Below are 22,077 nucleotides of genomic sequence, written 5' to 3'. Positions count from 1 at the left end.
TAGCCTGGGTGGGCGCCCGGCCCAATTTAGCTCTGGATCTTCAGTGCCTAGAAGCAGTAGGCTCTCGGAAAATTCTGGTTGAGCGAAACAGAGTGAATATGAGAAAAAAATCTTGCCTCAAAGTGGTGGGCAGAGGCTCAGAAATGGCCAGAAACCCAGCCAGTCTCCTGACTCTGCCTCAACTTGCCTCACTGGAGGCGTTTTCCTGGGGCACAGTGTTGATGACTGGATGGGCCAGGACCCCTTCCCTCACAGACCCAGCTGCCAGCTTCTTGAGAATAGCAGAGTTACTGCCAGCTACTCTCCGCGTCCTGGTTGTCTGATCTCTCCCAGCACATGCTCTGTGCTCCTTGTAGTGTCACAGCCTCCAGCAAACACCTGCTGAGCCTCCTGCCAGATGAAGCTTGCAGAACTCCACTCTCCCCACCTCCCGGAGCTCCTGCACACACAGCCCGAGCCAGGGGGGCAGGGCCTGCGGTGGGGCAGAAGCTGCAGCTGGGAGACCCAGGGAGGCACGTCAGCCAACTCGGGGCCTCAGGAAGGGTTTCCTGCAGGATGGGAGGCTGAGTGGGATCTAGAGGATGTCCAGGCAGAGGGGCTGCGTGGGCAAAGGCCCCGACTGTGTGAGAGGAGACACCTCCAGGGTTCCCTGCTGCTGAGTGGGGTGGGGCCTAGATTTGGACTGGGGCAGGGAGGGGGTAGCCCCAGATCACAGGGGCCTGGGAGCCCCTCTAAGGAGCTGAACTGGAGATGGCAGTGGCGGGAGCCACAGATGGGCTCGGGGGAGGGGCGCTTGATCGTCTGTGCATTGGGATGGGCCACTCCGGCTGCTGGAGGGAGGTGGATGAGGGCAGAGGTGGGGCCCTGTGGTGCTCACTATGGGGTCTGTTCCGAGGAGGTGGTGGCCCAGCCAGGGTGGAGACGAGGCGGCCCTGGACAGCGGCGTCCACCCTCCGCCTGGCAGAACCACATCTGTGTGAGTACCTGATGCTTGAGGGTGCTTCCTCTCCGGGTCTGGGACTCCCAGAAAGCTCACCACCATCCCCTTCTGGCTGATGCCCAGAACTCTGTGACCGTGTGCAGGCACTAATGTCCCTGTTTCACAGCAGAACAGCCAGGAAGGGACTGTCTGTGGTCCCTTGGCCAGTGTGTGGGGTCCCACTTCCCTACAGGCCCCTATGAGGAGGGTCCTGCCCTTTGTCTGCCACGCCTAGCACCCCCACCCTGGCATGAACTTACCCTCCCAGAGTCCCTCCACCTTCCCTATTCTGTCATCTGAGTTGGATCAGAGGAGCTGGGCCTTGAGGAGTCACTTCTGCCCCCACCGGGGACAGAACTCTCAGGAGGGAAGGAGTCTCGCTCTTTCTTGGGACACAGCACTGCATCCCGATCTGGCCGGGGCTGCTCGCCCTCCCCCCTCTGACCACCTCCTTTTATTTGCACCCCCAGCTTTCCCATGTGCCCCCAAACTCAGGGAACCCTGGGGGCTAAGCAGGGGAGGGGCACGTCCCTGTGGATTGCAGGGCTGAGTCATGAAGGGGAGACACCTCCTGGGCCTGGACAACTCTGCTCTCTCACCACCTCAGCACCCTCCATCCCACTGTGAACTGCTGGGCTGGCGAGGACTGTCCTGAAGGGGAGACGGGGACGCACAGGCACGGTAACTTTGGGCCTGACTTCCAGCACCTCGACTGGGAGGGGGTTCAGGGGTCCGTGCTGGGACACTGGGTGGCCCCCCCGTGCAGGCCCGGTGGTGCCTCTGCATCTCTTCTTTCTGCCAACAGCCCCCTCCCCACTCCCTCCCCCTCCCTGTGGAGACTTGAGGGCCTGGAGTTTGTCTTGTTTTCAAGGCATAAAAACAGGCCAGAGTGCGGAGTTCAATGGGACCCACAGGACCTGTAAGATCCGGGGCTGGTGCCCCATGGAGAGCGACACTGTGCCCGTGTAAGTGTCCCTGACACCTAGGACAGGTCCCAGGACCAGCAGAGCCTGCCCCTGACCTCCCCCACCTGCAGGAAGCCCCTGCTGCTCCAGGCTGAGAACCTCACGCTGTTTATCAAAAACACTGTCACCTTCAGCAAGTTCAACTGCTCCAGGTCAGCATGGGGGGTCCTCGCTGTCCCAGATGCTCCTTGTCCCTTGCCTGGCCAGACCCCCAGCCCCACTCCCTCTCAGGTCCAATGCCTTGGAGACCTGAGACACCACCTATTTCAAGTGCTGCCACTGTGACCCAGGCTTCACCCAATACTGCTCGTGTTCCCCATCGGGGACGTCGTGGCTGTGGCTGGAGGGGTCTGTGAGGACCTGGTGTTGCTGGTGGCTCCGTGGGGGACAGGGTTCTGGGAGGGCTCAGGGAGAGGGTCCTTGCCCGTGTGCTCGTGGAGCAGTGATGTGCTGTGTGCAGGGCGGGGCTGTGGGCATCCACGTCTGCTGGGATTGTGACCCGGACGCCGGGGGCTCCAACGGCGACCCCAGGACTCCTTCCAGCTGCGGGAGAGGAGCTACGACTTCAGGTGCAGCCCCAATGCCCACCTGCTGCCCCTCCGCCTGTCCTCCTGTGGCGGCTGGGACAAACCCCAGCCTGGCCCATTCCTCTGGACCCTCTGCTGTGTGTGCGAGGGGTCCCCAGGGCAGGAGGGGGTGCTCTCAACTCCAGGTCCCTTGCATAGGCTCCAACCAGCCTCCTCACTGAGCCCTTTGGCCTCCACCCCATCCATCCTCACACCCCTGCTGCAGCTGGGACCCCTCACCCCTAGCTCCTCCTCCACTCCACCCTGCCTCTAGCATCTGCCTCCATGGCACAGGGGGCTTTCTTTACTTTTCCCTTAAGATTTTATCTTAAGGGAATCTTTAGAAAACCTCAAAGATTAGTACCGTGAAAACTCATATAGGCTTCATCTGGGTTCACCAGGGTTGTTTCTCTTTTTTTTCATACCATCTTGCTGCATTTGCTCTCTCCCTCCCTCTCTAGAGTGAGCCAGATATATGTAGCTAGATTTCACAGGAAACTCTTGGAAAGTAAGTGGCAGATCTCTGGACACTCACCCCCACAACACTGTCCTGAGAGTGAGGACCTTCCCCAGGAGACCGCTGTCCTCTTGTCACACTCAGAAAATCTAACATTGGCAGATAAATCTAATATTTAAATTTCCCCAGCTGTGCCATTAGCAGTCCTAAACCTTTTTATTTTCTGACCCAGGAGGCACTCAAGGATCTTGTGTTGCATGTATTGTCCTGTCTTTGAGTCTCCTAAGCAGACCCCCCCAACCTCCTGTCACCTCATGTCACCTCGTCACCCTCACACATACGTGCACACAGCCACCGGGCCTGGAGGTGATGCCCCTGACACTGCTCGCTGGGCCCGGCCCGGCCCGGTGTCGCTGACCTCCCAGCCCTTTGCAACCATGTGGGGCTGGACCCCGCCCACGCCCTTCTCCCCTCACCCTGTGCTCTCGCCCGCCCTATGTCTCTGCCTAGAACTCCTTCCTGACCCCTGGGAAACCAGCCTGAGAGTCTCCCGGCAGGAAGCCTTCCCTGGTTCCTAGGGTAGAGTGAGTGCCCCTCTCTGGACCCCAGAGCCCCGGGTCTGCCCCCACCTCTGCCACTGCCACTGGTGGTGTCTGTTTAGGGACCCTCCTGTCCGCATGCCCTCAGCAGGCAGAGAGCTTCTGCGAGGCAGGTCCCAGCTTGCTGTCCCTGTGTCCGCAGCAATGACACAGGGCTGAGACCAGGGACTCGGGCTGGGGGTTCAACAAAGGCCCCAAAGGGCACTGCCAACCCTGAGCAGACAGAGCCGGATTCCCCACCCCCACACCCGGCTGCCCAGGTGCCTTAGAGGGGGCCCAGCACCTGCCCCCACTGGTGATGCTGGGAGCTGGACACTGTCTCCAGGGTAGCCCTGGAACTCACTTGCTGGCCTATCCCTGAGGCTTGTAGCCTTTGGTGGTTGGGAACTGGGAAGGGTGGGGGCCCTGCCTTGAGGACTCCTGGATGAGGCTGTAGCAGGACCCGGGCTGGGGGTAGGGGGGAGAATTCCACCCTTCAGGTCCCAGGCAGACTGTTCCTCCCCAACTCCAGCCTTGGCAGGGTGCTGCCTGGGACCACAGAAGCCAGTTTTGTATAGAGACCTGCAGGGGAACACAACACAGGGCACTGGTCCAGTGGGGGTCCTGCTGGGTCTGGGTCTGGACAACAGTCTCCCAGTCTGTCTCCAGTGTTCCCAGCAGCTCCCCCCTCACCAGCTGTCTCCACACTGGCTGTGGTCGACTCTGGCCCTGCCTGGCTCCCAGCCCTCCTCCCCCTGCCAGCGCTCCCCTCACAGTAGAGCCCCTCCCCTCTCAGCAGCCCTGCATGGGGGTCTGTGCAGCCAGAGTCCAAGGCAAGGGAGAAAGAAGCCTGACAAAAGGAGTTGTCTCAGCTGCTCTGGGGCTGGGTTCCTAGGGCAGGTCCCCTCCCAGCTCTGGGCCTCATCCATGGAGTGAGGAGTGTGGTGGGCAGATGATCTGACCCTCTAGGACCCCTGGTAAGGGCACAGGCACTTCTTGAACCCAAACCTGCTCAGCTTATGAGCACCAGCCCCTTCCTCATGGCAGCCCTCAGGCTGTGGAGGACTGGGATGGGGAGGAGGGTGGAGGAGCTGAGTTGTTGGGTCCTTTGGGACCTTCTATCTGTCTCCTTGGAGACCCCCAGCCAAACGCCCTGGAACCTGCTCACTGGGTTCCTGGGAGCCATGGGGTGAGGAGGCTGTAAATCTGGACACGTCTGTCACTGCTGCCCAAGGTCACACCTGAGAAAGTGTCAGGGCAGCTGCCCACCCCAGCCTGAGGCAACTGCATGAGGACCATGCTTTGATCAGGACCCCAGGTGGAGCCCAGGAGCTGGAAAGAATATCCTTAACAGAGGACACAGAAGCCCCCAGTAGGCTGGCCTGGTTCTGGCTCTGGAATCCTCCTGGGGCCCTGAGTCCTGTCTGCTGGAGAATTTCCCCGTGACCCCGGGCCCACCGTCAGGAGGGGAGGGATGGGGCTGCAGAAGCCAAGCCCTCTGTTGGTCTTAGGGAAGGGCAGGGATTTGGGGGTACCCACCTCAGGAAGACAAAGGCTGCCTTCTCATGGGTCCCTGGTGACCAGGGACATGCTGGCAGCTTGCTGGTGGAGCAACATGGGCCGGGCTGGGGAGGGCCAGGGCTGGGGCTCAGGCTGGGCCGCGTCTGGAATCATCTGGCACCTGGAGCCCCAGCAAAGCCTTGGGTTCCCTGATCCTCTCAATCCCCAGAGCTGTGTCCATGGGAGGTGGGTTCAGAAGGGCCAGGGTGAGAGAACATGGCCCTGAGCCTGGTCATTGGAGCGGGGTCACGGGTACCTGGTTGTCCTTGGGGCCCAGAGAAAGCTGAGGTCAAGGCTGCAGAGAGCCGAGGAGTAAAGCTGCCAGAGCCAGCAGCTTCCTATGTGGTCTTTACAGGCAGGAACGGGGAGGCGGAAGTGTCTATGGCAGACATAGTGTGGCCTTGGGGAGACCAATGGGGGTGTAGGGTGGGCCTGGAGACCCCCAATGATGGGGCTCCACCACCACCAGGTAGGCTGGAAGGTACCTGCACACCACCACCTGCACGCGTGTGTCCGTCCCGAGCCTTTATCACAAAGCCCTGAGGGGCGGGCAGGGAGAGAGGCAGCTGGGGAGCTGCGGGCAGCCCTGAGCTTGGAAACAGCTGTGCCTCAGTCTGCACGTGGGTGTGCACCCCCAGGGGAGCCATATGGGCCACGTGGGCCTGTGCCTGAGAGATGTGTGTGCCCGGGCAGGTGGGCCTCCACATCCTGGGGCAGGCCTCAGGCACATGGCCTGCTCTCTGGGAGCCCTGGGAAACCGAGGGAACCCCAGAACTCCACGACTCTTTCTAGGTAGCTTCCTTGGGTTCCAGGCTCTGCTCTCTGGATCCGCCCCTGAGGGAGCCTGTCCCCGCCTTGTCAAGGAGCCCCTGTGCCTAGTGTGTGTAGCTCCCCTCTGAGCTGGGCAGAGGGCATTGGCCTGAGGGCAGGGCACCGAGACCCAGGCCTGGCCGTGTCCCTGACTCAGGGCTGTCCCAGTGCTGTGGTCTCCCCCTTGCAAACCTCAGCACCTCTGCTGTGGATTGGGGACAATCGCCTGGTTCCCGGGGACAAGTGAGGACTCAGTGTCACAAAGAACACCATAGTGGATACGGTAGCAGGAGACATGACTGGCTTAGCAGTTATTGTGCATCCCCAGGGCTCCAGACCTCTTCCCTCCCCGCCCTTCTCGACCTGCCCAGGCAGCTGGAGTTGGTCATAAACTGGAAGGCACTGGGCAAGGAGTCCACCACACCAGCACTGGCCATGGCCCACGCCCAAAGACTCAAAGCTCGGCACCTGGGCTAAGGTCCTGAGGACCCGAGGAACCCCTAGCTTGGGCAGGCCTGCAAACCCGAGCTGCCCCGGATAGAAGGGGCTTCCAGCACCTCTAGTCTCATGAGGAGGTGGGCAGGCCCCAGCGGTCCTCATGGACTGGTGGGCTGCTCCGTGTGTCCGGGCTCCTGGGCAGGTGTCTGGCTGGGGGGCTGCAGGGCCTGCACCATCTCCTCCAGACTGCCGCGTGGGGCAGTCAACCTGGCCGCTCCCGCTGGCTCTCCTTGCTGTGCTGGATGCTGTAGCCAAAATACACCGCGAATCCTGCAAGTGGGGCACAAGCCTGATGGGAAGGTCCCAGCCCTGCTTCCCTGCTTGCCCTCCTCCTGCAGCCCACCCGGGTCCCAGCATGGCCCCCACTCACCGATCAGCAGCCAGATGGAGAAGCGCAGCCAGGTCAGGGAGCTCAGGTGCAGCATCAGGACGATGTTGAGGAGGATGCTCAGGGCTGGAGTCAGGGGCACCAGGGGAACCTGAGGGGCAAGGGCAGGGCTGGGCTGGGCTGTGGGAAGGTCTGCTGGCCCAGAGCCTGATTTCTCAGGAGTCCACAGAGCCTTTCTCTGCCTCTGGAGATTCTGGAGACAAGGGCCCACTAGCCATGCAGAAAGAGGGGGATGGGGGACTGGCCTCCCCCGCCCTGGGAGCCCTGGTTCATCCTGCCATGGTAGAGGAGGGAGGGGCGAGGGGAGCTGGCTGGGCTGAGAGTGAGGGGTGTTGGCTGGAGGAAGTACCTGGAAGGCGTCCTGCCGGCGCTGTTGCTGGTGGGCCCCCAGGACGAGGAGACTGAGCAGAAACATGACGGAGCTGAGCAGGAGCAGCAGGGTGTGGCCCCAGAGCGGGAGGTGCAGGGCCGAGTCCCCAAAGACCAGCACGCAGTCCAGAGTGATCGCCGAGGCCACCAGGACACCAAGTGCCCAAGCCACGGCAGTTCCAGGCCGGCACCCACCCAGGAAGCCGAGGTAGGGCCTCAGGGCTGGTCGCAGCTGCCCAGGCTCAGGGACTGAGGCCTGCTCTGTGCCCACATCGTTGGCTGGGCCCAGGGAACTGGATGGAGGGGCCTTCTGGAAGCGTAGCATGATAATGCTGGTGGCTACGAAGATGTATGCCAACAGTACGCCGATGGAGTGGAAGTGGAGCAGTGCCTCGATGTCCAGCAGCAGCGCCAGGAAAGCCATGAGGATCCCGAACACCAGGATGCCCACCACGGGCACCTGTGTCCGGGAGTGCACGTGGGCCAAGACCTCAAAGAAGAGCCCGTCAGCAACCATGGCATGGACCATGTGTTGCAGGGAAAAGAGGCTGCTGAGCAGGACAGTGTTCATGGCTGTGGCAGAGGGTGGGAGACTGGTCAGCATGGTGGACAGGCCCACCAGGGGCCACTGCTGGGGGCCAGGGCAGGGGTGGCCCCTTGGGAACATGGGCATGAGTTTTGTCTCTCAGAGTGAGCCCGAATGTATGTGGGGTGCTGGATTGTTCCCCCTCACCACCCAGGAATGGGACAGCCCAGTTTAGGTGACAGACCCACTGGAGAATGTGATGAGGGCTGAGTCCCTCTGCCAGGAAAATACCTGGAAGCACATGCCCAGGGCTGACATTCAATGTACAATTGTCGGGGGTGAGTAGGTCCCTCCCAACAAGCCTGGATGGGGAGTCTAATCATTAGCCCCTTCCTGGGCCCATGATGCAACTGGGAACACAGGCCCAGACGGAGGTGTGTTCCCTGGGAGGCTTAGGGCAGGGCCCCTCCATCCTGGTCCCTCCCTCCTTGCCTGGGAGAACCCCTTACCACAGATAGCACCAGCAGCCACGATGAAGCCCGCCCAGCTATAGCCCCGCTGGTAGAAGGCATCAGTAAGTGCTGCGTCAGGGTCCAGGCTGTGCCAGGGCACCATGAGGGTGAGCACAATGGAGACGAGGATGTAGGAGACAGCTGCCATGCCAAGCGAGATGGCGATGGCCATAGGCACGGCTCTCTGCGGGTTCTGAGCCTCCTCGCTGGAGGCAGCAATGACATCAAAGCCCACAAAGGCGCAGAAGCAAGTGGCGGTGCCGGCCATGATGCCAGAGATGCCAAAGGGCGCAAAGCCGCCCTCCTCAGCACTCCAGTTGTGCGGGCGGACCAGGACACACCCCAGGATGATGATGAAGAGGATGACGACCAGGTTGACGGCAGAGAAGGTGTGCTTGAGCCAGGAAGAGACGCGGATTCCGCAGGAGATGAATGCAGAGGCCAAAAGTGCAATGCCAGCAGCCAAGAAGTCTGGGTACTGGGCCAGGAAGGGCACCTGCCAGATGCCCACATGGGCCTCAGTGAAGCTGCTGATGCGGTGGCTGAAGGTGGAGTCCAGGTAGCCACTGCAGGCACGGGCCACGGCGGCACCAGCAATGAGGTACTCTAGGACCACATTCCAGCCGACAAGGAAGGCCCACAGCTCGCCCATGGACACATAGGTGAACAGGTAGGCAGAGCCTGCACGGGGCACACGAGACCCAAACTCCGCGTAGCATAGGGCTGCCAGCAGGGAGGCCACGGCAGCCACGCTGAAGGACACGAGCACCGCAGGGCCAGCCAGCTCCTTGGCCACAGCACCTGTGAGCACATAGAGGCCTGAGCCCACCATGCCACCCACCCCCAGCAGGGTCAGGTCCAGCGTGGTCAGGTGGCGCTGCAGAGATGTTTCCCTGGTGGGCTCCTCCAGTGTCTTCAGCCGGTTCATCATCTGGCAGAAGCGCGCCAGGCTGGTGGTGCTGGGCAGCCCCTGGGCCATGGTGGGCAGCTGAGAGGAGCACCAAGCCAGCTGCTGGTACCTACAAGGACCAGAGGGAGTGACAGGCTGCCCAGCAGGGTCCTGACCAGCCTTCCGTCCTTGCCCTGACTCTGCCCTGGGGACCCAAGTCTGGAACCACCGGCTAGCTGGAGGGCTGGATGAGGCAAGGGTCAGGGTCTGCTAGCAGGGTGGGCAGGAGGTCATAGGAAGCATGGAGATCCCTTTGGTCTGCCTCCTAGGCAAGGGAGGGAGCCTGGTGGAGCCAGACTTGGGCATGTTTGGGAGGGGTTCTGGGGGCGGGGAGGCGGCAGCCCCAGGGATCCTGGCCAAGAGCCCTTCCAGTGGTGTGGGATCTGAGAGCAGCATGGAAACCTGAGGCTTCTCCGGAGCTCGGCCAGGCCTCCAAGACTTGGAACAGGAGTGACTCTGTGGCCCTGGGATATGCCCGGGCAGCCATCTGGCCTCAGACAGCAGTGTTTATTCCCTGTCGCCCTTTGACCAGGCTGCTGTATCAGTGCACCCAGTCTGGAGTAGGGGGTGCCCTGGGCCCTGCACTGGAAGCCAAGGCCCCTCGCTGCACCCCGTGCCCAGACACATCACCACTATGCCGCCCTCAGAGCCAGTTCCACCGTGCCCCTGTCCCCAGGTACCAGAGCACTTCCCTCCTCTGAGGACTGAGTCCATCCCTGCAGAACTTTTGACTCACATGCTGTCCCCACTGCCACTGCTCTGCGCACTGCCCTCACCCCACCCCTGGGCTCCAGATCCAGCACTGGGCCCTACTTCCCAGTCACACACACTCAGCCCACGCTACCCACACCTCACACAGTCAAGACCAGAGCTCCCCAGGTTCTAGAGAAACCCTATTACTGTGCCAGGTTCACGAATGAGGAAGCCCAGGCCACCAGGTAAGTGAGTAGCCCAGGTCACTGGCGTGGCCTCAGGAGGCTGGTGGAGGTTAAGGTCCAGGTCTGGGGGTGCTATCTGGAGCTCACCCGCTTTCACTGCTGCAGACACCCTCCTTGACCCCTCATCCCAGCCCCCATACTCTACCAGTTGGGCACCATCCAGGCCCCCTCAACAGTGGGAGGTGTGGGGGCTGCGAGCGTCAGGCAAGACTCTGGTACGAGGAGGGTATGAATCTGGCTGAGAGGCCCTGGGCAGTCCCTGACCTCCTGGCACAATGGGACGTCAGGAAGCCACCCTCATCCACTGACGAAGGAGTGCCTGGCTTTGGGGACCGTTCTGTGAGTTGGCAGAACTCATGCTGTCTGTTCTGAGGTTCTAGCTACAGAGCGTGTCCTGAAAGGAGGGAAGCAGACTCCTGGGGACAACAACCAGCCCTCGAGCCTGGGGCACCCTAGGGCCCCTCAGACACCAATGGCAGCCCCTTCTAGCCCAGGAGCACCTGTCAACGCTGGAGGACCCTTCAGAAGATCCCCACTTGTGGATATCCGTGAGAGGTGTCGGGGACTGAGCATCCACTCCATGCCAGTCCCCATATCTTGGGGAGAGATGTGTGTCTCACCCCATGACCATCACAAACCCCCCTCAGACTTATTTATTCCTGGGGCTGAGGAGTCTTTGTCCTTCTGCTCCTCCCACTTCTTTGAAAATGGAAATGTTGGTGAGACAGGGTATGAACTTGTTTACAGCAAAATGATGACAATCCATCCAAGCAAAGCAAAACCAAAACAGATGTCCTCTTTCCCCAGAACTTTCTCCATGCTGTCAGGTTTGTATGTGGTGTGTGGAATAGGATTTAGGGGCACCTGCAGGCTGTCTGGCTCAGTGGGCTGGGGACAGGGTGGTGGACTCCCAGACAAGATGGTGTTACTGAGAACACTCTGCCTTAGCCAGCTCCCTTGCCTCTTCTGATATTTGGCTGATGTTCTCTTGAGGAACTTCTCAGATGGGCTCCCACTTGCTGCAGGGGTGACATATCCCTTACCTTGCTCCTTGTGGCCTAAACATGACTGAGAAGATGTTCCTTCTTCCGAAATGCCTTCACAGAAATCCAGAAAAATGCATTTCCTACCAAGAGGCTTGGGCAGTTTTGTAACATGAGCTCCCCCAAGGCCTTACCGATGACCACCTGAGAGCTGGTGTGCAGGGTTTCAGAGCACTGACTTTTTATCTACCCTGAGAGGTTCTCACCACACCCCCTTTCACAGGCACCAACATCCAATGGGTATTTGTGGCCAAGCATGGTTGACGTAGTGAACTGTAAACTTCCAGGGATATGGCTGGTCCAAGTGCTGGACCCCACTGAGCAAGGCAGTTACACAGAGCAACACCAGGAAGATGAAGTGAAGACAAAACACCAAAATCTACAAGAAGAAGAAGAGAGAACACTTCCCACCTCATCCTACAAAGTTGGGTTACCCTGACACCAAAACCAACAAAGACATCACAAAAAAACTACAGATCAATATCTTTTATGAATATAGATGCAGAATTGCTCAACTAAATAATAGCAAATCGAATCCAGCAACATATGAAAACGATCAAGTGAGATTTATCCCAGGTTGCAAGACTGATTTAACATCTGAAAATCAATCAGTCATATGCCATACTAATAGAATATGGGACAAAAACCATATGATCGTCTCAACAGACACAGGAAAAAACAGTCAACAAACCTGGAATAGAAGGGACCACCCTCAAACAGATAAAGACCATCTACGAAACACCTTACGCTACTACACTCAATGGTGAGAGACTGGAAGCTTTCCCTATGATCAGGAACAACATCAGGATGTCCTCTCTCACAACTTGTATTCAACATTTTACTGGAGGCTCTGGCCATGGCAATTAGGGAAGAAAATGAAATAAAAGGAATCCAGATTGGAAAGGAAGAAGTAAAACTCTTTCTAGCCAGTGATGACATGATCTTATGTGTAGAAAATCCTAAAGAATCCACACAAAAAATATTAGAACTGATAAACAAGCTCAGAAAAGGTGCAGGATACAAGATCAATATACAAAAATCAATTGTATTTCGAGCGTCATGGCGGAGTGAGCTTTCCCGTGAACTCTTCCCCAATAAGATACAACAAAAGGAACAGTCACAGACCAACAACGGAATCCTAGAGAGTGAAAAGCTAGATAGGAAAGATCCACACTGCCATACATCTGCGAGTGGAACGTGCTGGGCCCCGGGAGGAAGTGGGGAGAGGTAAGGAGAACTCCTCCCCCTCCCCCATCAGGTCAGCGATCCAGGGCCAAGCCACTCCCAGAGAGGGTGGAGGGGTGGCCCTCAGTGAGGAAGCTGTAGCTCTTCCGGCCCTCTCAGCCAGTGGGAAACTCACGCACAGAGGACTCAGAAGAGCCACAGGGTTATCATCAACATCTGAGCACCCCTGAGAGCGGATAACGAGGGGCGAACGAGAGGCCCCCCACGCCAGGGACCCAGAGGGCAAAAGAGAGAGCCCCCCCCTCCCCGCAAACTGGACCCTGCAGCTCAGCCGACCAGACCAGACCAAGCGATCCCACCCGACCAGATCAAGCGATCCGACCAGCGGATCGCAGCGGAAAAACCGAGGATCGCAGTGGAAAAACCGCAGCAGAGAGCAGGGGGCTTAGATTACACAGCCCTTTACCACCACACAGTGTCGGTGGGTGGAAATTGCAACCAGAGATTTCCAGGATGAGGAAAAACAAAGCCAACACAGGAACCACAATGCAAAGATATATGAAATCACCAGACCAGAAGGAAAATGACAAGCACCCAGAAACCAACCCTGAAGACACAGAAATCCATAGTCTAAATGACAGAGATTTCAAAATAGCTATCATAAAAACACTCAATGAAATACAAGACAACACAGACAAACAATTCAATGAGATTAGGAGTTTCTTCACAAAAGAGATTGAAATCATAAAGAAAAACCAATCAGTGCTGATGGAGATGAAGAATACAACGGAGGAGATAAAAGAGAATCTGGAATCTTTAAAGAACAGAGCTGACAATATGGAGGAAAGAATTAGCATTTTAGAGGATAGGAATACAGATATGCTCCAGATGGAAGAGGAGGGAGAACTAAGATTAAAAAGAAATGAAGAAAGTCTCCAAGAAATATCTGACTCTATTAGGAAAAGTAACATAAGAATTATAGGTATTCCTGAGGGAGAAGAGGGGGAAAGAGGAACAAAGAGCCTATTCAAGGAAATAATAGCTGAGAATTTCCCAAATCTGGGGAAGGAGCAGGAAATACCAGTAAGCGAAGCCAACAGGTCACCTAAATATATTAACAGACAAAGGCCCTCTCCACGACACCTAGTGGTAAGGCTAGCCAGAGTCAATGACAAAGAAACAATATTAAGGGCAGCTAGACAAAAACAAAAAATAACGTACAAAGGAACTCCCATCAGGCTTTCAGTGGATTTCTCAACAGAAACTTTACAGGCTAGGAGAGACTGGAATGATATATTCAAAATTCAAAAGACAAAAACTTTCAGCCAAGAATACTCTATCCAGCAAAAATATCCTTGAAATGTGATGGAGAAATAGTAACTCTCCCAGATAAACAAAAGCTAAGGGAGTTCATGGCCACGAGACCCCCACTACAGGAAATACTCAAGAAGGCCCTCAGGCCTGAAAAAAAGAAGAGAAAGGGAATACAAAGCTTGGAGCAAGGAGAAAAGTAGGTAAATAAACTCAGAAAAATAGTAGATCTTTACTGGAATAGATTAGCAACCACTTAAATACTAAAATCAAAGATCAATGGAAGGAATTCACCAAAAATAAATTTAACCCCATCACTGTAAACACACAGCCACAACACAAGATAGAATAAGGTATAACAAGAACGACTTAGAAGGGGAAGAGGAAAATGATTGAATTGACTTAGTATAAGGAAATAGGAGGCCATCAGATAATGGAATATTTCATACACAAGATTTTTTACACAAACATCAAGGTAACCACTAAACAAATAATCAAAACAAAACCACATATGATAAACAAAGAGAAAACTAGAAGAGTCATAAAACAGAACAATCAAACTGAATTGGCAGTCTGAAGCAAATGGGACAAGAAACAAAGGAAATGCAAAAGAACCAGAAAATAAGTGACAAAACAGCAACATTAAGCCCTCATATATCAATAATTACCCTAAATGTAAATGGATTGAACTCTCCAATCAAAAGATACAGAGTGGCAGGATGGATTAAAAAGCAAGACCCAACAATATGGTGCCTCCAGGAAACACATCTCAGCACTAAAGACAAGCACAGGCTCAGAGTGAAATGATGGAAGACAATACTCCAAGCTAATGGCAAACAAAAGAAAGCAGGTGTTGCCATACTCATGTCAGACAAAGTAGACTTCAAGATAAAACAGGTTAAGAAAGACAAAGAAGGGAAATATATAATGATAAAAGGGACACTCCACCAAGAAGACATATCACTTATAAATATATATGCACCCAACATAGGAGCACCAATATACATAAAGCAACTATTAAGAAACCTAAAAGGAGACATTAACAACAACACAATAATAGTAGGGGATCTTAATACCCCACTTACATCAATGGATAGATCATCCAGACAAAAAGTCAATAAAGAAATAGTAGACTTAAGTGAAAAACTGGACGAGATGGACCTAGTAGACATATACAGAGCACTCCATCCAAAAACAGCTGACTACACATTCTTCTCAAGTGCGCATGGAACATTCTCAAGGATAGACCATATGTTGGGAAACAAAGCAAGCCTCAATAAATTTAAGAAGACTGAAATCATAACAAGCATCTTTTCAGACCATAATGCTATGAAACTGGAAATGAACCATGAAAAAAAAACTGGGAAAGTGACAAAAATGTGGAGATTAAACAACATGCTACTGAACAACCAACGGATCATTGATGAAATTAAAGGAGAAATAAAAAACTATCTGGAAACAAATGAAAATGAAAATATGCCATACCAAACCATAGGGATGCAGCAAAAGCGGTCCTAAGAGGGAAACTCATAGCGACACAAGCCCACCTTAACAAACAAGAAAAAGCCCAAATAGGCAACCTTAAATTACACCTAACAGAACTAGAAAAAGAAGAAAAAACAAACTTTGGACTTCTCTCCAAAGTCAGCAGAAGGAGAGAAATAATAAAAATCAGAGCAGAAATAAATGAAATTGAGACCAAAAAAACAGTAGAAAGGATTAATGAAACAAAGAGTTGGTTCTTTGAGAAGAAAAACAAAATCGACAAACCCTTAGACAGGCTTACTAAGAAAAAAAGAGAAAAGGCTCAAGTAAATAAAATTAGAAATGAAAGAGGAGAAATTACAATGGATACCACAGAAATACAGAGGATTATAAGAGAATACTATGAGAAATTATATGCCAACAAATTGGACAATCTAGAAGAAATGGATAAATTCTTAGACTCATACAACCTCCCAAAACTGAACCAAGAAGAAATGGAGAATCTGAATAGACCAATCACAAGTAAAGAGATTGAAATAGTAATCAAAAACCTCCCAAAAAATAAAAGTCCAGGACCAGATGGCTTCTCCAGTGAATTTTATCAAACATTCAAAGAAGATTTAATACCCATCCTTCTCAAACTATTCCAAAAAATAGAGGAAGATGGAACACTTCCTAAATCATTCTACGAGGCCAACATCACCCTGATACCAAAGCCAGACAAAGACAATACAAAGAAAGAAAATTACAGGCCAATATTGCTGATGAACATAGATGCAAAAATCCTCAACAAAATATTGGCAAACTGAATACACCAATACATTAAAAAGATCATACACCATGATCAACTGGGATTTATACCAGGGATGCAAGGGATGGTTCAACATCCACAAATCAATCAAAGTGATACATCACATTAAAGAAACAAAGAATAAAAACCACACGGTCATCTCAATAGACACAGAGAAGGCATTTGACAAGATATAATATCCATTTATGATAAAAACTCTCAACAAAATGGGAATAGAAGGAAAGTACTTCAACATAATAAAGGCTATTTATGACAAACCCACAGCCAACATCATACTCAACAGGGAGAGACTGAAAGCCATTCCTCTGAGAACAGGAACGAGGCAGGGCTGCCCACTCTCACCACTCCTGTTCAACATAGTACTGGAGGTTTTGGCCAGAGCAATTAGGCAAGAAAAAGGAATAAAAGGAATCCAAATAGGTAACGAAGAAGTGAAACTCTCACTATTTGCAGATGACATGATTTTATATATAGAAAATCCTAAAGAATCTGTTGGAAAACTATTAGAAATAATCAACAACTACAGCAAAGTTGCAGGGTACAAAATCAATCTACAAAAATCAGTTGCATTTCTGTATGCTAATAATGAACTAACAGAAAGAGAACTCAAAAAGATAATACCATTTACAATTGCATCAAAAAGAATAAAATACCTAGGAATAAATCTTACCAAGGAGGTGAAGGACCTATACAATGAGAACTACAAGACATTATTGAAAGAAATCGATGATGACATAAAGAAATGGAAAGATATCCCATGCACGTGGATTGGAAGAATAAACATAGTTAAAATCTCTATATTACCTAAAGAAATCTACAGATTCAATGCAATCCCAATCAGAATCCCAATGACATTCTTCACAGAAATAGAAAAAAAAATACTAAAATGTATATGGGGCAACAAAAGACCCCGAATAGCTAAAGCAATCCTAAGAAAAAAGAACAAGCTGGAGGCATCACAATCCCTGACTTCAAAACATACTACAAAGCAATAGTAATCAAAACAGCATGGTACTGGTACAAAAACAGACACGCAGATCAATGGAACAGAATTGAAAGCCCACAAATAAAACCACACATATATGGACAGCTAATTTTTGACAAAGGTGCTAAGAACATACAACGGCGAAAGGAAAGTCTCTTCAATAAATGGTGTTGGGAAAACTGGACAGCCACATGCAAAAGAATGAAAGTGGACCATCTGCTATCGCCATTCACAAAAATTAAACCAAATTGGATCAAAGACCTGAAGGTGAGACCTGAAACTATAAAACTCATAGAAGAAAATATAGGCAACACACTATTTGACATTGGGTTTAAAGGAATCTTTTCGGATGACATGCCTACCCAGACTAGGGAAACTAAAGAAAAAATAAACAAGTGGGACTTTATCAGACTAAAGAGCTTTTATAAGACAAATGAAACCAGAATCAAGATGAACAAACAACCAACCAGCTGGGAGAGAATATTTGCAAAACATACATCTGACAAGGGGTTGATCTCCATAATATATAAAGAACTCACACAATTGAACAACAAAAAAACAAACAACCCGATCAAAAAATGGGCAGAGGAAATGAACAGACACTTCTCCAAGGAAGATATACAGATGGCCAATAGGCACATGAAAAGATGCTCAACATCACTAATCATCAGGGAAATGCAAATCAAAACAACGCTAAGATACCACCTCACGCCCGTTAGAATGGCTATAATCACCAAGACAAAAAACAACAAATGTTGGAGAGGATGTGGAGAAACAGGAACCCTCATACACAGCTGGTGGGAATGCAAATTGGTGCAGCCTCTATGGAAAACGGTATGGAGATTCCTCAAAGAATTAAAAATAGAGATGCCCTATGATCCAGCCATCCCACTACTGGGAATCTATCCAACGCACCTGAAATCAACAATCCAAAGAGGCTTATGCACCCCTATGTTCATTGCAGCATTATTCACCATAGCCAAGAAGTGGAAGCAACCTAAATGTCCCTCGACTGACGATTGGATTAAGAAAATGTGGTATATATATACAATGGAATATTACTCAGCCATAAAAAAGACAAAATCGTCCCATTTGCAACAACATGGATGGGCCTGGAGCGTATTATGTTAAGTGAAATAAGCCAGAAAGAGAAAGACAAACACTGTATGATCTCACTCATATGTGGAATATAAACCAACACATGGACAGAGAAAACTGGACTGTGGTTACCCGGGAAGTGGGGGTGGGGGGTGGGCACAAGGGGTGAAGGGAGTCATATATGGGGTGATGGACAAACAAAAATGTACAACCCAAAATTTCACAATGTTAGAAACCATTAAAATATCAATAAAAATACTTTATTGCTAAAAAAAAAAAAAAAAATGGGCAAAAGACCTGAACAGACATTTCTCCAAAGAAGATACACAGATAGCCAACAGACACATGAAAAAATGTTCAAAATCATTAACTATCAGGGAAATGCAAAGCAAAACTACAATGAGATATGACCTCATGGCCATCAGAATGGCTATAATTAACAAGACAGGAAACAACAAGTGTTGGAGAGGATGTGGAGAGAAGGGAACTCTCGTACACTGCTGGTGGGAGTGCAAACTGGTGCAGCCACTATAGAAAACAGTATGGAGATTCCTCAAAAAATCAAGGATAGAACTACCATATGATCCAGCTATTCCACTGCTGGGTATTTATCCAAAGAACTTGAAAACACCAATGCATAAAGATACATGCACCCCTGTGTTCATTGCAGCGTTATTCACAATAGCCAATTCTTGGAAGCAACCTCAGTGCCCATCAAGGGATGAATGGATAAAGAAGATGTGGTACATATACACAATGGAATACTACTCAGCCATAAGAAACGATGAAATCCAGCCATTTGTGACAACATGGATGGACACTGAGGGTATTATGCAAAGTGAAATATGTCAGAGGGAGAAGGTCAAATACCGTATGATTTCCTTCATTAAGTAGTAGATAATAACAACAATAAACAAACACGTAGAGACAGAGATTGGATTGGTGGTTACCAGAGGGGAAGGGGGGAGGGAGGAGGGTGAAAGGGATAATTTGGCACGTGTGTGTGGTGATGGGTTGTAATTAGTATTTGGGTGGTGGACATGATGTAATCTATGCAGAAATAGAAGTATAATGATGTACACCTGAAATTTATACAATGTTATAAACCAATGTTATTGCAATAAACAAAAAATTAAAAATAAATAAATAAATAAATAAGTAGAAAGATATCCCATGTTCATGGACAGGAAAAATATTGTCAGGATGGCAGTACTCTCCAAACTGGTCTTCAGATTCAGTGCAATCCCTATCAAAATCCCAACTGCCTTTTTTTGCAGAAATTATCAAGTTGATTCTAAAATTAGCATGGAGATGCAAGGAACTCAGAATATTCAAAACAATCTTGACAAAGAACAAAGTTGGAGGACTTACACTTCTGATTTCTAAACTGACCACAAAGCTACAGGAATCAAGACAGTGTGTTACTGAATAAGGATAGACATATAGATCAATAGAACTGAGAGTCCAAAAATATGGGAAATTTATTTTTTAAAATTTATGGCCAATTTACATTTATGACCAATTGATTTTTTTTAAATAGAGTTCATTTTTTAGGGCAGTTTTAGGTTCACAAGAAAATTGATCAGAAGGTGGAGTTCCCATATACCCCCAGCCCTTCCACATGCACAGCCTCCCCCACTATCAACACCCCCCCACACCAGATTGGTACATTTGTCATAATTGATGAACCCTCGTAGACACATCATCATCACCTGAAGTCCATAGATACATTATCTATGCAACACATAGCAACACATAACACATAGCAACACACTATACATCGAGAGATTCACTCTCGATGTTGTACCTTCCATGGGTTTTACAAATGTATGACATGTATAGACTACTACAGTATGCCCTAAAATTCCTCCCTGCTTCACCTATTCATCCCTCCCTCCCCATGAACCACTGGCAACCACTGATCTTTTTACTGTCTCCACAGTTTTGCCTTTCCAGAATGTCATATAGTTGGTATCGAATCATACAGTATGTAGCCTTTTCCATTGGCCTTTTTCACTTAGTAATATGCGTTTACTGTTGTCTTATGTCTTTTCACGGCTTCATAGCTTCTTTCTTTTCAGTGCTGAGTAATATTTCTTGTCTGAATCTACCAGTTTATTCATCCATTCACCTACTGAAGGACATGTTGGTGGCTTCTAAGTTTTGGCAATTATGAATAAAGCTGCTGTAAACATCCATGTGCAGGTTTTTGTGTGGATGTAAGTTTTCAACTCATTTGGGTAAACGCCAAGGAGTGTGGTTATTGAATCATATGGTAAAAGTATGTTTAGTTTGTAAGAAACTGCCAAAGTGTCTTCCAAAATGGCTGTGCCATGTTGCATTCCCACCAGCAATGAAGGAGCATTCCTGTTGCTCTGCATCTTCAGCAACATTTGGTGGTGTCAGTGCGTCGGACTTTTGCCATTCTAACAGGTGTATAGTGGTACATCATTGTTGTTTTACTTTGCAATTCTCTAACGACATATGATGTGGAGCATCTTTTTATAGGCTTATTTGCCAACTGTCTGTCCTCTTTGGTGAGGTGTCTATTCAGATCTTTTGCCCATTTTTAATTGAGTGGTCGGTTTTCTTATTGTTGATTTTTAAGACTTCTTTGTATATTTTGGATAACAATCCTTTATCAGCTATGTCTTTTACAAATATTTTCTCCTAGTCTGTGCCTTGTCTTCTCATTCTCTTGATGGTCAATTGATTTTTGACAAGAGTGCCAAAACAATTCAGTAGGGGAAACAATAGTCCTTTCAACACACTGTGCTGCAACAACTGGATATCCACGTGCAAATGAATGAAGTCAGACTCCTACCTCACACCACACACAAAATTAATTCTAAATGAATCAAAGACCTAAATATCAGAGCTGAAACTATACAGGCATAGCTTGGAGATATTATGGGTTCTGTTTCAAACCACTGTAATAAAATGAATGTTGCAGCAAAGTGAGTCACATGAATTTTTTCGTTTCCCAGTGCATATAAAAGTTATGTTTACACTATACTGTAGTCTATTAAGTGTGCAAAGCTTTCTGTCTAAAAAAATAATGTACATGCATTATTAAAAAATACTTTATTGGGGGGCTGGCCTGGTGGCATGGTTAAATTCCCATGCTCTGTTTCAGCAGCCTGGGCTTCACAGTTTCAGATCCCGGGCACTGACCTATGCACCACTTATCAAGCCACGCTGTCGCAGCATCCCACATATAAAGTAGAGGAAGATGGGCATGGATGTTAGGCCAGGGCCAATCCTCTTCAGCAAAAAAAGAGGAGGATTGGCAACAGATGTTAGCTCAGCACTAATCTTCCTCACACACAAAAAAAACCTTTATTGGTAAAAATGCTAACCATCATCTGCAACTTCAGTGAGTTGTAATCTTTTTGCTGGTAGAGGGTCTTGCCTCAATGTTGATGGCTGCTGACTGATCAGGGTGGTGGTTGGTGAAGTTTGGGGTGGCTGTGGCAATTTCTTAAAATAAGCCAAGAATGAAGTTTGCCACATCGATTGACTCTTCCTTTCATGAATAATTTCTCTGTAGTATGTGATGCTATTTGATAGCATTTTACCCAGACTAGAACTTCTTTCAAAATTGGAGTCAATCCTCTCAAACCCTGTCACTGCTTTATCAACTAAGTTTATGTAATATTCTAAATCCTTTGTTGTCATTTCCACAATCTTCACAGTATCTTCAGCAGGAGTAGATTCCATCTCAAGAAACCATTTTCTTTGCTCATCCATAAGAAGCAACTCCTCATCTGTTTAAGTTTTATCATGAGACTGCTGCAATTCAGTCACATCTTCAGGCTCCACTTCTGATTCTAGTTCTCTTGCTATTTCCAGCATATCTGCAGTTACTTCCTCCACTGAAGTCTTGAACAACTCAAAGTCATCCATGAGGGTTGGAATTAACTTCTTCCCAACTCCAATTAACTTTGATATTTTGACCTTTTCCCATGAATCACAAATTTTGTTAATGGCATGTAGAATGGTGAATCCTTTCCAGAACGTTTTCAATTTACTTTGCCCAGATCCATCAGAGGGATCGCTACCAA

At 50.1% G+C, this 22,077-nt stretch overlaps 2 protein-coding genes across 2 annotated transcripts in view; one reads left to right on the top strand and one right to left on the bottom strand.

Moving 5' to 3' along the window:
- Positions 1-22,077, top strand: part of LOC131398451 (cationic amino acid transporter 4-like) — a 143,013-nt gene that overhangs the window by 11,942 nt on the left and 108,994 nt on the right. The gene's annotated exons all lie outside the window — the stretch shown is intronic.
- On the bottom strand, positions 6,585-9,225 carry LOC131398452 (cationic amino acid transporter 4-like). The gene is made up of 4 exons (XM_058531984.1): positions 8,206-9,225; positions 7,151-7,743; positions 6,784-6,892; positions 6,585-6,683 (listed from the first exon to the last, which is right to left on the bottom strand). The coding sequence occupies exons 1-4, from the start codon at positions 9,185-9,187 to the stop codon at positions 6,616-6,618; spliced, it is 1,752 nt and encodes a 583-aa protein (XP_058387967.1). The 5' UTR covers positions 9,188-9,225; the 3' UTR covers positions 6,585-6,615.

This window comes from Diceros bicornis, chromosome 35, assembly GCF_020826845.1.
Source record: "Diceros bicornis minor isolate mBicDic1 chromosome 35, mDicBic1.mat.cur, whole genome shotgun sequence".
NCBI lineage: Eukaryota > Metazoa > Chordata > Mammalia > Perissodactyla > Rhinocerotidae > Diceros > Diceros bicornis.
Note: the sequence above shows the minus strand (reverse complement) of the source record. Positions and strands in the feature narration are given on the sequence as shown.